The 18,859-nt window shown below is 31.3% G+C and overlaps 1 protein-coding gene across 1 annotated transcript in view; it reads right to left on the bottom strand.

Moving 5' to 3' along the window:
* Window positions 1-2,128: 2,128 nt before the first annotated feature.
* Smp_122950 (hypothetical protein) overlaps window positions 2,129-18,859 on the bottom strand; it is a gene marked incomplete at both ends in the record, with an annotated part of 41,623 nt that continues 24,892 nt past the window's right edge. Inside the window, 3 exons of the mRNA XM_018795955.1 lie at window positions 2,129-2,165; window positions 6,276-6,511; window positions 9,839-10,015. Of these exons, the coding sequence (XP_018650215.1) occupies window positions 2,129-2,165; window positions 6,276-6,511; window positions 9,839-10,015 (450 nt within the window). The remainder of the gene's footprint in view (window positions 2,166-6,275; window positions 6,512-9,838; window positions 10,016-18,859) is intronic.

The raw sequence follows: 18,859 nt of genomic DNA on the forward strand, positions 1-18,859 counted from the left end.
TTTAACATTATCCTCCTAAATGTTTAGGTAATTCAATTCTTGATTAGTAGTTTTTGTGTGAAATATGTTCATCAACAGGTCAGTGAACAACAAAATAACTGTCAAATTCATATGTTTAAGTTGAAAAATAGACGAGACTATAATTTATGGACGACCTTTGAACGAATTTCAAGTGACCTTGAGAAATATTAACCAATCAGTAAACAGCCAGCATAGAGTAAAAATATATTTTTACAAAACCAAAAAATTAAAGTTGATACACTTCTTTTATATGGTCCAAAAACTTGTCAGGGTTAGAAGGATGTTCAAAGGTTCTAAAATCGTAATGCATAAGGTTGAGGAACTTATCCATATGGCTCCATAGTAGTCGGCCTATGGAGCCATGATAAGGTCTCTCTCAGCCTCGACCACATAGCTTCAGTATTGTTTGTATGTACTCCGGTTGTGTTTGTCATTTTTATTACGCATATACCCCTACAATACTCATACCACTGAACAATAGAAGCTTCAGTAACGTCTGCGAATATTACAGACAATGTTACTGGTGCTTTTGTTATACAGTTCGCAGCAATTATAATAATTTGCCTTAGTCTCATTCTGGATCATTAATATCAGCTGAAGAAAACTAAGGAGTTCTGTGCAAATTTTATACTGTAAATAATATATACCGTCATAATATTTTAAAGAAAGAGCTGAAAATCAACCAGAAAATATTGCTTGTTATGAAACATTTCAAGATTTAACTATGAAAACACAATTTGAAGTCAATCACATCTAATTTAATAAGTTATAATGTACATAAACTAGTCTAACTGTTGCATATTGTATAACCTATAAGAGCAACTTCTCTACTCTATACGTTTGATATTTAGTGATTAATTAAGTTGATTAAGAGTAATTCAACTACTGATACAACGAAATTCGTTGGTACATAATAAAATTATATCAAGCAACTACATTTCTATTCTACTATCGTGCTTGTAACATACTATTAAAACAAGCATGAGTTTACTTGGAATGATTTGCTTTTGTGAATAATGCATCATTGATGTCTATCAGTGTTCTATTTTTTATTAACAGCTAATAGAAAATGCCAGTCATTGACTGGAAACAGTATTACTTTGATCAAACAGTAAAAAGCTGAGAAATTGCACTGGCGTAGGGCTAATCAGTAGCATTTCAATCGTCTAAGACTTTTACAGGTCAAATTAAAGGAACTTCACCTAAAGAAAACCACAACTAACATGCTTTACCCATTCTAGGGTGACATCGAATCCGAAAAACAAATTATTTAGGGTAGTCATTCTCTTCTGTCTCTAAGGTTTCATTTGCTAAATTAGAGCAAGTTGCATTTGGGAATGTTCTAAGAATTTACTTTTCGTTATTGTGAGAACCCTACAGAGTGACTAAGAAATGGCGTTGTGTCAGCGGCTCCATGTTAACCCACCTGGTCCAATCGAATTATTCAAGTAAACTTTACCAGTTATCTTTGATAATTTATTTCACTAACAGTAATCTACAAAAGATAATCACTCTTCGAATCTTTAAAACGACAGAAGCGAATACAATATGAATCCAAAAGACCAAGTTTTCTTCCCAAAAGAAATAGACCTAGATCTCTTTCCAGCCCTTGTTATTATTTAAGTTAATAAAACAATTGTCGTTTCTGCTTTTAAATGACCCGATACACCATGAACATGTATCCCGTTCCTTTGCATTTCCGCAGACGAAATCCATTTGATTTAAATTACTATTTCATCCTCATACATTTGAAAATTTTATTCTGCACTTAACCAGAATTTATTACTTTTTACTTAGATTGCATGATTTCATGGAGAACAATAATAACAGATCTAACATTAGATCTTATTACTAATCATATAAGCTATATTCTTCATAGATTGATCTCAGTTTGCATACTGTTGAAAACCAGGAAGCATTCGACAATAGCTTTTCCTATCTAGCATTGAACCTCTTAATAGTATATACCCACAACAACACCAGGGATTAAACCCAGAACCTTTAAGTCCAATAGAGAATGCTCAAGCTTTATATCACTAAGCTGACTTTCAGTGACTTTAGTGTTTAACTCCAATCAATAATTCTTCTTCAATATAAACTAGGAAATTCAATTATCTCCATGATCCAATAAACGTTTTGTTATTCTGTGAATTATGTTCAAATAACTAACAGTACTTATATGTTAGATTATTTAGTCTTATTTCAGTAACTTTCTATTACAACCTCAGTGATGTAGTGAACAATGATAAATTTTAAACAAAGAAAATAAGGATAGCCTCACGTATAATATTATATTTGATAACTAGCAATTATATATATATGAAAGTAAACAATTATTATTTATTTAATTAATTGACTATTGTTAATAAGTTGAAAAATGATTCTGGTTGATAAACTCTTAAGTTCAGTGGTTAAATTGTATTTCAATAATCCTGGATTGAAGTTCAATGAACAATAAATTGACATATTTTAACAAACTAGATTTTCACTCTTTTTTTATTATTTCAACTAGATAGATAGATAGATTGATTGATAGATACGTGATAACAATTATTGATGGATAATTTACAAGAAAGAGAAAGAGAGAAAGGGAGAAAAAATAATGAAAACGAAGTAAACAGAAAATCAATAATGAAATTATAATGCATGAGAAAGGTGACAATATTGAAATTGTTTTTTCGTTTTTTTCAAATTAGATAGAGAAACACAAGTAGATTCGTCGGTGTAGGATATAAAAGTTTAAATATTATTTTAGAAAAAAATGAACTACTCATTTTATTACAGTAGTGTAAAATAATATTTTAAATTTATTTAACATATTATTATTCAACTTGAATCAAAGGTAAGAACAGAAACATTTATGAATTTACAAAATATGAAGAAAGTGAATAAGAGAAGAAATTTTCAATATAATACTATTTAAGAATGTTATAGAAAGAAGAAAATATTTATTTGTTATCTCTTGTGTTAAAATTGAAAACATCTAGATTAAATTATGTACACACAGCCACGAACTTGAATAATTAAATAATAAGAACAGTAATGACTTTCCATCATAATATTCTTGATTGATACTAGTCAATGAAAAGAATGATTTTAATGATGAATACCAGTTGTATCATTAGTTTTTGTCTTACTTATCATGGTACTTTGTTGAATTGATTCATTTGGACATTTGTAATAAGACAGTTTATTGTTCGTTAAGTAACAGGAATTAGGAATTGTTTTAGGATAGTGTATAATATGAGACTGATTTAAAGTAAATGATTGATTTTGACTAGATATATCAAAGGGTCCACGTATCGGTCGCCTATTGTAATATAGAGCAAAAAATAAACATGATCTTATTATAATAAGTGGGAATAGTTTACGTGCCAGTTTGATTACTGACTTATTTTTAAGGTTTCTGATGAACTGATGTTTTAGTTGTGTTTTTTCTAATTTCATAAAAATTGAATAGATCGTATGGTCATCGTTCCCACTGGTCAAGCCGAAAACGTGATCAACATGTTATCAAACAATAATTCTGTAATTGTACCATTAGCCCTTTATTAAGTGTTATACATATTTCGTCATTTTACTGGAAATAGACTGCATCGAATGTCTTAACACCATACGGTTATTTACTTCAGTCAGTTATCATCAATGAAGTAGGTATAACGGAATAGTTGTTTACAAGTTTGTGCACTCAATACTTAGATTACTCATTTCGTTTGTTTTTATCAATTTTGATGTTAATATTCAGGTTAATCTGCAAGTAATACAAAATAGTTCAATTCACGAATCGATCTAATTTGGACCACCTCTGAGAACTTGCAAGTACTGAACAGCCATTTCGTTCTAGTACTGGACTCCTCAGCAATACTTATCCACAATTCTTCACGCATAACTCAAACTCAGGTCTTTCAGTTTTGCGCGCAAATGCCTAACCTCTAAACCACTGAGCCAACATCCAACGGTGTTAATATTTAATTGCAATCGATCAATGATCTTGTACAACTCTTTATCCGTCGTTTAAGTTGGATAACTGTCTCCACCTGATATGCATCAGACTCCACGGTTTGTCACTAGAGCTCCAGAAAGTCCAACTTATAGCAAGTTCCTAGTGAGCAAATGATTATTATTAGTACGGAGATCGATGATGATGAGTTTAGTACTTCCATGTTTTCACTGGTGATCTGGCTTAGATCAATTCGTGAATTCCATCAATCCCATACTAATAATATAAAATGCACAAGTTACCACACAAATGTTTGAATTCATTAATTTAACCTAAATTGAATATGAAAAACAACTTTCAGTTCAGAAATTTTAGTCAAGTCTAGTTTTGTTTATTAAATTTCTAAACTAATTAATAACAATGATACAATAAAAGATTTTCCAAAATGTATCTGTCAATTAAATTACAATCTGAATAGATTATGCCCTAATTATTCAGTTAGTAATTCTTGTTATATTCAAAACAATATTTTGTTTTTTCTTCAAAACGATTGAAAACAATCCATCAACTTTGTTAGACCAAATTATTTTTTCGTTCGTTTAGCATGATTAATCAAACCTTTCAGATAAATAATAGATCATATTTGTATTTTATATCATGGAATGGTTACAGCTAGTTACTTTTAGACAACAGAATTGATATATATATATTGCTCCAACTGCATTTACCAATTTACATGTACGTGCCAAAGCACATACATTGGAAGAACCTGAGAGAAGAGTACATGTTCGCATTTCTGAGTATGTTTCAAAGAAACTGAGGCTGCGAGGGACTAGGGCTCTCAACAGTGCAATAGCTCGGCATTTACTTGACACCGGGTACAACATTGATATTTCTCATGCTTTCAAAATTATTAGCAGGCAAAGAAGTACGACTGCTCTACGGTTTTCTGAAGCGATCGCGATAAAAAAAACTTAAACTGGATCTATGTATTCGAAAAGAGACAGTGATAAACTTATTACTACCTTGGTAATCCACTTTTTTTTGTTTTCGTTTTTTGGTTATTAGTTTTATTTTGGTTAATATTTAGTTTGTATTATATTCCTCTTCTATTACCCAATTCTTAAACCACCCTTTCACTCAAACATTTCCGCTCACTTGTTTCTTTTAAATTATGTGAACTCTTCAAATTCTATCCAATTATTACGTAACCCATCTTATCAGTTTTAATTCCATGACTCCTTTATTACCTCTAAAATTATCACACAGTTTATCATATCTGTCTCTAAACTCCACTCAACTATTACACCACCCATCCTTAATGCTTTCTTGATTCTAACACCTAACCTTTTTTCATTCCAATCCTTTACATTCACTTATGTCAATTGTTCCACACTATTTATTATCTCAATGCTAAAATTCTAATACATATTTGGTTGTAAGCGGTTGATGAGAGACCACGAAATATATAACCAATTCATATTATTCTGTATCAATATTTGTTCTGGCCTTATTTATATTATAAAAATATAAGTTTACAAGACCCAATTAATTAGATCACCGCATTGGTTGATTACTTAGAAATTATCAATATTTTATTCTCCCTGTACGTCGGTTTCATGTTAGATAGAAGTTATCAGCAAAGAGTACCTGGAATCTTAAGAATTCTATATTTATCAATAGTTCTCTCGAGATTGTCTATATCCTGTTCTGATGAGCACCAAATAGCTTGAAAGTAAGTTACATGGCCTCTATGAAATTGCTTTCACTCGTCTAATACAAGTTAGTTCATGCTCAAAACAAACTGATTTTTATAATACATTTGAGGCTGATCTAGAAAAAATGACTCAAAGCTATGGAACAGTGATGAACAGTGGTTAGAAATTACATGAATTTCCATGAAAATCCCTTATCAGTGTAGGTTTTTGTAGAGATTGTAGTATTTTCATAGTTTAACTCACCCATAGATCTTACTCTGATTACCACTAGAGATCGGTTTTGTCTTAGTATAGGATACCCTAGAAACAGGCACGTCATACTACACCAAAGGGTACCCTCTGTCTCGAGCATTGACGTTTAACCTGTAGACCATTGAGCCACAATCCAATAAAGCTAATATCCAACTTCAACCAAATGACAATATTACGCAACGAAAATCTATAACCTGCAGTGGATAACCGTCTCCAACACGATAAAGTTGAAGTTCGCTGGTCACGTCTTTACGATCATATTTTATGATTGACTGGTCAAAGATTTGATAGCTAAGGTCGAGACAATCGTCATAAAAATACAAAATAAAAGAAGATGGACTTACCGATATTTATTTGAATCTACAGGAATTAAATAACGTGTAGGCAATGATTTATTATTTATACAACCTAAATTAATTTCCCATCCAGCAGAATGATTTATTGTAGTATTACATAATGATGATGATATATTCATATGATTAGATGATGAAATCGGTTGAGAAATTTTAAATCCATTTGCAATTACTTTAGGAGAATTAAATGTATATCTGGTTGAATTTGATTGATAAAAATGTACAGGCTAAATAAAATATAAACAAACAATATATAAAGTGTCAAGTTTAGTATCGAATCATTTAAATGGACTGATCTTTGAGTTAGGAAAATATAGATAGTCATCAGGCTTTACTCTAATATACATGAATATTTATACGAAAATGTTAGACCAATCAAGGCTATTTGAGTCAATAATCACAATGAAATAGAATACGTCACCAAGCATAATAGGTAAAAGTACAAGTTGATAGTGGGAAGACAGGTGTACTGATAGTAGTAAGAATATTAAATTACGATAACAAAAGTCTTATCAATAGTTAAACATAGGAAATACATAGTTGAAGAAATAGTATTCTTTTCAGCTGATTCTCACTACGTTCGATAGTTATTATAATTAAAATGGAATATCCAAGTTAGGGTTGCCATTATAATAAAATCTTTTATTTGAAAATAACTAGTATATATTGGTAACACGAATAGGTCTATACGTCTATTGAAGGTGTATGTTTAATAAGCAGAATAAATATAAGTAATATAGATAGAAATAAATAATAATCTAATGTTAAATCAAATGTTTAATCGAAAACTACGTGATGTATAAAATTATATGGATATATTAGTATGGGGTTGTGGAGATTGTCAAGATTTTGATTGAGATCATGAATCAATCGATGTCAGACCACCATCGAAAACCTGGAAGCACTAAACGGCCTTTCCTAGTATCCTAGTATGAGACTCCTTAGCAGTGCGCATCCACGATTTTACACGCGGGACTCGAACTCTGAACCTTCGATCTCATGAGCGAATGTTTAACCCCTAGTAGGAACTAATAAGATGAGGTAAGTGGTTATTAAATTTTTAACATATTTACAAAACTAACACCATACAAGGGTACATGATAATAATAATAACATTTTAATAACGCTAACTACCGAAACATTAAGCAAAATACTCAATGTACATTAATCAAATTATGTCATCATATAATTACAAATGCTATAGACTTGTTTCGTCTGAAGTTAACCAAAATAAAGAATTCAGTTTAACATATATCTTTTATATGTTAATCTTTTATTCCTTAATCCGTATAGCTATTGCGTCAGCCATTTAAAAAAAATTACAAAATAGGATCAATTTATGTAAACATTGAAATTAGATAATTTTTAATGTGCATTATTTAAATAATAACAGGTTTCTGTAAATATATATTTCACCTGCTTCAATTTGGGCAGCTGGGCAGTATCACAAACCTCACACAAATCGAATGAGATTTGTGTGGCGCATATGTATCTGGTGCTTCCTTGTACCAATATTTATGTGTCTAAATAAATAAATAAATATTCAACAACTGATTTATTTACAACTGTCCTATTTCAATAGATCCTATTCCATTGTTAATTTGATCCTTTCAGAGAATTAATATAACACACATAGAAATAAAAAAATTCCTTAGAAGAAGTAAATAGTCAGTCTAAAGAATTGTTCAGTTTTTTAATGGTAAAGCAAACAGTAACTATCAGTTATTCAGTTCAGTACCCTTGTGAGCCAGGGTAATTTTACATTAGTTTTCATGAAAACCGGACACTACCCAGACTTTCACGTGAAAACCCGAACAGTACAGCCCAATCCCACTTAACAGGGGAGCCAGACATTGCCCAGGCTTAATCCGAGTACTACAGTTCAATCGCGTTTTGCAAGAGAGCCAGACAAAGAAAGTATTTTAAATCTTGCTACATTTCATAGGCATCGATTATAAGTGATAGAGTGTATTTGACATCGTTTCTGAAATTATTATACTAACAATTGATTGAGGGAGATTAGTAATGCTACTGGTAAAAAGTGAGTCAGAAATAAAAGAAAATATCTTATCATTTACAAAACGATACATTAAAATACTTGTTTTTTAAGTTAAATAATAGGAAGGTAAATTCAGATGAACTATCTATTTCTCCTAAATTAACCAAAAATTCAACAGTGACTTCTGGGCTATCTAATGTTATTAAGCAAAGTTTCCAATATCTGAAGTTATTGAAACGCTTGTAAATAAAAATTAAAATTAGTGTTTAAAATGAATAAATTTGTGGTACTATCTCAAGCGGTAGTTTAAACCAGTTTAAACAATATCACTACTTTTTTAAAAGTCAGACCGAAGGTCCTGGGTCCAAGTCTTGCGTGCGTGATTGTGGATGTACACCGTTGAGTAGTCCTATACTAGGACGAAACGGCTGTCTAATGTTTCCACGTCTTCAATGATAATCTAAAATTGATGGATTCATAATGTCTACTAAGACTTAACAATTTTCACAACCCTATATTGACAGACACCTTATCATTATGATGGAAATTCGTTCCTTTCATGCATCTTAAGAAATTCCAGTATAGTTGGTACTTGTATAATGACGTACTTGTACGGTACAACTTCATCGTGCGTTACAAATGGTAAAAATTGTTTAATACTGTTTATTAAGTTTATTGAACCTAAAGACAATGGTGTACGTAGAGATTTTAGTACGACAATTAAAAATGAATAAAAGAGTTATGCCGTGCTTTAGTTATGAGGTTTTGTGTGTGGTTACCTTAGTTCTAGTAAGAAGCTGTAAACAATAGAATTCAACTGTGTTGTTTGTGAGGCAGTTACCCACTGAATATACCATAAGATTGTTGCTCAATTCTTTGAATTGATTGAAATCAGACATATAAATCAATGAACATCAGCTCAGTAGTCTTAAAATAAAACTATCACAGAAATGCCTGTAAGTTCTGCGTTTGATTCCATGCGGTGATCGTTAATCTGCCCTTTACAGGAGTTTCATACTGTAACAAAACAAATGGCCACTTATTACTGGTTTGTAATTTCTGCTCAGCGTAGATTGGTTCCTAATCTCAATAAAATTATTCACTTGGTATTGTTTGTTTGAATCTTCCCATTGATGTTTAGGACTGTAATTGATCAATCTCTTATTGGCATATGTACATATATTGAAAATAAACTTTATTAGCAGTGGGACTAAACAGTGTAGATAATAATGAATAATCTTATTTGTGTCAAGTAAGTTCTATCTAGCTTCTTCTTCATTGAAGTAATAAAAAAGAGAATATCAATTAATAAACATTAAAAACATACTTCATTATTTTTATTTATATTATTACTAAGATTAGTTTTGTACATTAACTGATTATGAGGTTTCGTAGCTGGATGAGATGTTTGTAACTTGATATTCATTGTATTCAAAAGATCATTTTTAACGGATATTCCGTTGTGACTTTGGCTATTCATCAGATTTATGTTTACATGATTATTAGAATTTGTAAAGTTATTTTGATGAGATTTAAACATATCCCTTCTGTTTACCATTGTACTTCCTTCATTACACATAACTAATTTAACTTCATGATTATTTGAAGCCAATTGATGATTGATTGATTTTAAAGGAGGTTGTAGTTGTTGTTGTTGATGGTAATGTATAATAGACTTTAGATCTGAAGATTTATGAAAACCATTATCTGAATGATTTGATGGTACTTTGTCCTAAACAAGAAGAGTTAATATAAAAATGTGGAATAAAGTTTTAGAAGATATAAATACCAAATAATTCTTAGATCAATGTTATAAAAAGAGTGTAGATGTGCAGGTTTATATAAATTGGGAGCTGAATAACATCCAAAAATATTTTGTCTAATCCTGAATTCCAATCGTATTTTATCTATCATGTTTACAATATAACTTACAGACTAAGTGACTTGACATTAAGATGAATATGTTTTCATAGTGCATAATTAAAATTGATCAGTAGGAAGAGCTTAACAAGTATTCAATGCTCGTTGAACTTGCAAGCAACTCTTTGAGTTCCAGAACAGTATCAAACATAGGTGCTGTCAAAAAAATTACAACTAATATATTTGAACCTAGTGAATATTCAGGATTTATGTGTATTCTCTGAATCCATATAACATCGGATGTCCAATTATTTTCGACATTGAATCATTAATGATATTAAAACTGAAGAAAAGAAAATAATAGTAGATGATTTATTTTTGAAACACTAAGTAGGTCAGAAAACCGTGGCTGTCGAATGAACTGTTAATTACCGTCAGATTGAGCCTACTTAACCTCTGAATACTTTAATGAACTCAGAAACTATTTTTATATGTTAGACTTCATGTAGATAGCATTTCGATGAAGTGAAATTGAAATCTGAAGAGCAATTTTAAATTAATTTACCAATCAATTGGATTTCTTCAGCCTAGTAAATAACTCTTGTTAACTCACACAATAGATTTTTATCATAATACTCATTTTACTTGTCACTAATACAGAAAATAAGTGGAGAAATCGAAAAGTTTTAGTTCTTCAGTGAGACATACAATTAAATTCTTCACAAATATCGGTTAAGCTAGATTATAACTAGAAATAGAGTAAATGACGCATATTTTGCCAACCAGAAATACCTACATTTCAATGTTCATACTTATACTGAGACTAAAGCTAAGCTTCCTTCCCTTCCAACCCCAGAACATCATCTAGCTGATCATAGGAAGCTACTAAATTACCCAACAAGTATGAGTTTATTTGTGGGGGTTTATATTTTCCGTTTATCTGTCTCACTGTGTGTAAATAGGACAAAAAACATGTATTCGAACTGCTAGCTTTAGTGTCCGAATTTACCATAAAAATGTGTTTTAATGGCAATGATAAGGTAATTCTTTTAGGATTTCCATATGCAAACAGAGCTAGAGCAATTCCAGTTCTTAAGATCAACAACGATAAATACAAACATTCATAAATATACTCTTTACAGTTCAGATTAACGTTCCACAGGATGTCAATTACAGTCTTCTCTTATTTCAAAGTCTGTTACTAAGTCAGCGGCAATCATAATTTCAAATCAAACGCTTAAGTTCTGTCATACAATCTTGACTGTATATTAGCTTTAGGTGTTAAATATTACGCTGACACTTGCAGAATTTACTTTGAAGGATGACTGATTAAACTCCACGAGCAAGCAAGTGAAAAACAGTACGGATTCATTAACAAACTTTCTTAGTGTGTGATAAGTGTTTCAAGTTTCTTTGTTAATAAATTAAATGTTAAAAGTCTTGAGTTGTGTTAGCTAATTGTGATTAAATTCTGAAGTTTTACCCCATTTGTACATCTAATTACTGAATAAATACATGAAACTTCATTGTTTGTCAGTGTATAAGAAGTGAGTATACTTGCCGGGAAAAATTATATTCAAGTGTATATAACATATGAACTTCTGTGTATATTTTAAACAGAACTAATTACAGACTGTATATCTTTGATGAGTTAAGTAAGCAACTGTTGATTTTCAAGTGATCCTAATACAATACAAAGTTTCTTTTTAAGAGAACTTGTATGTTCTGAGTTACATCAAAGACAAATTTCTAGGTCAATATATCAATAAGTTATCGTTCATTATATTTTAGAATCTTTTCATATCCAATTGAAAATACTGAACTTTATGGAGCAAGATGAGTGATTAAAGAATCATGTTAGTGTTAGGTATATACATCATTTATGATCAAATTATACTATATGATAATAGGATTTATGTAGAAATTGTCTCTCAATGAAATAAGATTGAGTACTTCAAAACTACTGTATGGGGTGGAGACGTGGAGAACTACAAAAACCGTCATCCAGAAGATAAAAGTGTTTATTAACAGTTGTCTACGCAAGTTACTTCGGATCCGTTGGCCAGATACCACCAGCAACAAGTTACTGTGGGAGACAACAAACCAGATTCCAGAGGAGGAAGAAATCAGGAAGAAGCGCTGGAAGAGGGTTGGGCACACTTTGAGGAAATCACCCAATTGCGTCACAAGACAAGCCCTCACATGGAATCCTGAAGGCCAAAGAAGAGGAGAAAGACCAAAGAACACATTACGCCAAGGAATGTAGACAGACATAAGAATGAACAACAACCGGATAGAAATAGAAAAGAAGGCTCAGGACAAAGTGGGTTGGAGAATGCTGGTCTGCGGCCTATGCTCCATTGGGAGTAACAGGCGTAAGTAAGTAAGTACTTCAAAACTAAGGTTGCTATGGTAGCAGTTGATTACTCCTGTTTCAATGACAATAAGTTTTTGTAGAATCTATTTTCTATGTTACACATTGAATCATTAATCCCTTCAGCTGAAAATTAATGTTTCCCGAATCACAAAGTGTATATATTTATTTAAAAAATCTTATGTTCATTTTTATAACCGTTTCAACAAAACTTATACTGACATATTAACATCATTATATTAGGAAATATAAATGTTAATAAAGGTCATGCATTCTTCATGTCAATGATTTATATTACGAAACAAGTATGAAGCCACAATTGTGCTTTCAGCCATCAGCACAGATTATATATATAGAGAGAGAGAGCAGTCAAGATTGATTCAAACAATAACTTATTATGCACTATGTGAGTGTGTGGACATAAAATGGTACATTTCAGTATTGGTTCAATTTCGTTTTTAAGAAAACATAAACTGGAATGGAAAATATACATAAACATTAAGTTAAAGTAACAAGAAATGTGTATTGAAATCCAGGAAGGCCTCATAAACCACTCACTATTGATAATCTACAAGTTTTCATTGTGTTTTAGGGATTGAACATTATAAAACTAATAAACTTGAACATATTCTCATAGTTATACGGTAAAAAGTCGATATTCAACCTTTACGTTTTATCATTAAAATGTTTCTATAGTCGGAAGAATCTGAATAAAATGTTCATATTTTTTATAAATTGAATACACTGCATGTTTTGTCACCATAAATGAACTTCAGAAACAACTAACTGAATACTTCCGTAAGTTTGTGCAAACAGTTTAGATTTCTTTAATAGATGGATAGTCAGGGAATGAATGAATTATCTAATTTACAACAATAATGTAGTTGTAGTGGATAAACAATGGTATTGTTACGTATTATAATTAAAGAAAGAGGGATTTAGCTCAACTTTAGGAAGATTTTATTATAGACACAAAAACACTAATTAACCAATAATTAACTGTATATTAGCAGTTTATAATATCATTAGTTTAAACTGATGGTTGCACCTTCCTAGCAGATGTTTACTGGAAGTTGAAATTCTTGATAAATTAAATGAATGATAAACAAACGAATAAATTAAACAAAAATCACCGACATAAACAAATGATTCAATTATAGTAGAAAGAGTTGATTAAGAGTTTTTGTAATAGCCTCTGACAGCTAAACACAACACTCATGTATGAAGTTCTGTCGTAAATTTAGTTGGTTTCACTCTGTCGTTTACCAAACAATACTAGTATTTTTTAATAGCCATTTACACACGCACAAACTCAAAACAAGAATTATTGTTTGGAATTAAAATTTGTAATACAAAAGAAACTTTTCAATTGTTGGGAGTTATTATTTAGTGAGTTTATAACTCCTTAATCAATAATTACATACTTTAAGACTTGTTATTATCCTTAACAAATTAGAACAAAATTCTTCATTTTATTTAGACTAAACGAATAAACATCAATGGGAAGATTCAAACAAATAATACCATGTGAATTTAAACTTCACCCCATTGCACAAGCAAGTGGCTATTAGAAGTCAGTAGCTCAGTGGATAACGAGATGGCATTCGAAGCGAAACATACTGGGTTCGAGTCTCAGAGTGAACATCAACTCTGAGATACAGGTACATCCAGCTGACGAGTCCCAAATAGGACGAAACGCGCGTCCTCCATTCCACTGCTATCCACTATCCATCTTTGCTTATAATGCTTGTGAATTAGGACTATATCGAGTCAATACGCACAGTATGCACATATGCTAATTAGAGACTGACCAGTTGCAGTCCTAAACATCAATGAAAAGATTCAAACAAACAAAACCATGTGAATTTAAACGAATAATTGTCTACAGCATTTAACATGGCCCACTTTGAAAAAAGTTTACAGTAATTTATGCCCCAAATATTTTATCAACATGATCTTCATTTTACTAGTGAATTATATTATTTCCCTTTATGAATTTAAATAATAAGCTGGCTGTGTTAAGGCTTGAAGAACTATCTTCCACCTATTTCAGACTAGAAAGTCCTAAAGGTGGTGTTATTAGGAAACATATTGTGTCAGGAGCTACTTATTTTTGGTGCATGAAAGACATTTTATTTGAATTCGTACAACTGGCCTAATAATCGAGATATTCTCGAACAGAATATAATACTATAGACTCCAGATAAAAAAGCAATTAGTTGATGTCTGGATTTCTTAGAGAGTCGTCGTTGCACATTGAGATTTACTAATGTGACGTGTGCTACCGATGTCGACAGATATAAGTAGTATGTATCATCAATCGAAAGTGAAGTGCCTGGAGGCACAAGGTTAAGAAGATCAAAGAAAAGAGAATGAGAACAAAGGACGATTGATGCAGAAACAAAAGAAAAATTAAGTCTGAGATGATTTATTAACATTGTGTGAATGAAGCATTTACTGTATGGTTCTCAGAGTTTAATAAGATATTCTGTAATTTTATATTCAAATAAAATCGATTGTCCCCACTTGTGTTCTCGTTCAGTAAACTGTCTATCTTTATATAAGCGAATCTTCATGATTTAAGATCTAAGCATCTAATGTTTAAGCTTTTTGATGCATTATCTTGTTTTCCAGTACACTTATCCTCATTTAACAGAACGAATCTTTGTTGGTACGTATTAAAGCAAGGCTAAGTTTAACACTTAAAAAGCCATTGAAGTTTCATAAAACAGTTACTATGTTGTTAGTGGGTACTTTAAAAGATACATTTAGTTCATATTGATTTCTAGAAAAGGTTGCACCATAGTAATGATATAATAGCTATTCAGTGTAATTCTGTCCATCTTGTAACTTTCAAAAAATGCAGTTCATCTAGTTTTTTCTTGATTAATGAATTTTTCTTGTAAAAACAAAACGTAGATTAAACACATCAATAAACAAGTAGAATTCGAAACATTGATAAGAATTTTTGATTAACCAGAATTTTCTTTTTTACAATTTCATAGTGAAATCATTTACGAAATAAAAAGAAGAAAATTTACTGTGAGCAAAGATGGATAGTGGATAGCAGTGGAATGGAGGACGCGCGTTTCGTCCTATTTGGGACTCGTCAGCTGGATGTACCTGTATCTCAGAGTTGATGTTCACTCTGAGACTCGAACCCAGTATGTTTCGCTTCGAATGCCATCTCGTTATCCACTGAGCTACTGACTTCTAATAGCCACTTGCTTGTGCAATGGGGTGAAGTTTAAATTCACATGGTATTGTTTGTTTGAATCTTTCCATTGATGTTTAGGACTGCAACTGGTCAGTCTCTAATTAGCATATGTGCATACTGTGCGTATTGCCTCGATATAGCCTCAATTCACAAGCATTATAAGCAAAGATGGATAGTGGCTAGCAGTAGAAATTATATTTTTAAGAAATATTAACAAGTGATCTGATTGAACAACTATAGTGAACTTAAAATTAGTTCGTAAAATGAATATTGAATTAAACAGGATGCTGAACACTTAGTATAAGGAATTCAGTATAGTTAGTAATATCCTCATTAATTATAAGATGTATTCTGAAACGTTCGTCGTCAAAGATTAGGATACAATGATAGATAATCTGTTGAGGGTTATTAGTTTTTTCGTAACTTTAAATCTGTTTGCACGATAATTTCTTAATTATAAATTAATACATATAACAAATGTGTTCACAGAAAACAAGTGAATTCATTAAACTGTTTATAATCACGTTCGTTTAGTGGTGCTATCTATAAATGAACAGAAAGTAATTTGTTGAGTTCAATAATTGATTAATCATGGATACCGTATGACAATATTGCTAAACGAATAAAGAAATGAATGCTATTTACAATAAATCAGGGAGTTAGACGAAGCCCGAATATGGGCTTTTTATGCTGTTACTCGTCAGGAAAGTAGACCTCTGGTCTTATGAGAATGTATGTATCAATAGCTATCATAGTCCGAGCTATCTTCATCTAATCTGTTTGGCGTTCAACTGCGATCTTACAGGATCAAGTTGCTTACAATGGTTGACTAATAAACGATAACCGATTTGGTGTTTGTCTGAGATGATATGGAACATTCTTATCTGTCTAATCCTTAACTCTAACTAAATCCTATAAAACAACTTGAAATATAGCCATCAGTGTGAGTGACTCAACAAAAAACACTCTACATTTTAATGTTAGATAATTAAAAAAAAACGTCTTAGGGTTCATGATTTATTAATTTAAATCTAACATAATATTGATAATCAGTCTCCAGTTTCAGAGTTGATTGATTATTTCTTTGTGACATATTTCGACAATGATCGCCTGTCCGAATTATTGTGCACAGTTCAACTCTCTAACTAAAATTTATTTATGCCAATTTGACTAAATGATTATTAGTTACTGGACAAATTATTATTTTCCTTGACATCAATCAATCGTTATTTACTACCTGATTTCATTTAGATTAGTTTATCTTATAAACCGTTTTTTCTACTATTCATTTAATGCCAATCAAACAGTAACAATAATAATATCAAAATAATTAACAAAATTTATTCCCTTCAGTTAAGGAAATTGTATTGATTTTTTGTTGTTTTTTTTTTTAGATCGGAAATTATTATAATCATAGAAACAGATACAAAATAGTAAGATACAAATATAGTTGTTTAGTTTAAGCAATAACTGTTGACTTCATTAAAGAAAACAACTACCGAGAATTCAAACAGTAGAAAAAGTTACTTAGTAACTGATTAACAGGAAAAGATCATTGAAAAGTTAGTCGAAGTGTTGGTTGCTTGAAAATATTAAAAATATAAACACCACAGATCATACATCTTTAGTAAGAATAAATTATGTATTTATATATGTTATAAGGAAGAAAGAAATTAATATTAAATAGTTAGATTATAAATTCAAGAATGAAAAACAAAATCATCAAAGTGATTCTACATTTATGATTGGAAGTATTTCAATATATGTCTATACATTTAACTGATAGACCACTGAGCCGGCATCCAACGGTGTTAATGTCTAACTGCAACAAATTCACGATATTGAGCAACCATTCACCAATGTCTTCAGTGAGTTGATATCTCCCAACAGATCTGGTTGAACTCCACTGGTTACTGCTCCTTCAGGTTTTCCATGATGGTCTAGCTTCAATTTACTTATGATCTCAACCATTAAAAATAAATTACTATAATATCCACAAAACCCCCTTCTAATAATGATCATATGCTCACTAGTGACTGGCTCCATGAGGTATTTCATGGAGTTCTAGTGAGAAGCAGTAACCAGTGGAGTTCAATCAGGTCTGTTGGGAGATATTAACTCACCGAAGACAATGGTGAATGGTTAGTCAATTTCTTGGATTGCTTGAAGTTAGACGTTCACACCGTTGGATGACGGCCCAGTAGTCTAGAGGTTAAGTGCTCTGGTGCGAGACAGGTAGGTCTTGGGTTCGAATCTTGCGAGGTGGGATCGTGGATGCGCACTTCTGAGGAGTCCCATAATAGGACAAAACGGCCGTCCAGTGCTTTCAGGTTTTCCATGGTAGTCTAGCTTCAATTGGCTCATGATCTCAACTATATGGAATTACTAAAATCTCCACAAAACCCAATTGATTTATTTTGATGATATTTTTCAAGTGTATGAAATTTCAGATTATGTCGACTACTAGTTATCCTAAAACTGTAATGATGAAAAATGATAGTCTGTAATATTAAATATTCTTAATTCTTTATATTAATGTAACATGTCCATGTACTCATATATGAATATGTATGTCTGTAATATTCAGTATACTTTATAAACCTAAATGCATGCAATGTTGAATCATTTAGATTTGCAGCCGGATCAGTTTGGTCAATAAACTCTGATGAGAGCTAACATGTAGGCGAATATGACATTAATCACTAATTATTAATCAGTTCGTGAATCCTGGTAATATTTGTCATGTTTTTCGTTAATTCATTTCATTTTGCATATGTAATCGTAAACTATATCTGTGTATGAAAATACTATTGGCTCTCGTTAAAGCAGGGATATTTATTGTTTTATAAACTCTTAAATCTACACTTGTTTTCAATATAATTCGCGTTATAAAATTTAGTGTTTAATAAGCTTTAAGTTACATAAGTTAGTCCTATCGCTGAACGAAACACACACTATGGGATCAAAAAATTTCATTATGATAGTGTAGTGTGTACCACTTATGCAGGCAGACGTGGATGGTATGTAGGAGGGATTGGAAGTGGAATGCTTCTTAGAAGAGGAGTGAAATAAAGAGAAGGGAAAGGAAAACGAGGACTAATCGGTATAATAATGGGATCGAGAGA

Source organism: Schistosoma mansoni, chromosome 2, assembly GCF_000237925.1.
Source record: "Schistosoma mansoni strain Puerto Rico chromosome 2, complete genome".
Taxonomy (NCBI): domain Eukaryota; kingdom Metazoa; phylum Platyhelminthes; class Trematoda; order Strigeidida; family Schistosomatidae; genus Schistosoma; species Schistosoma mansoni.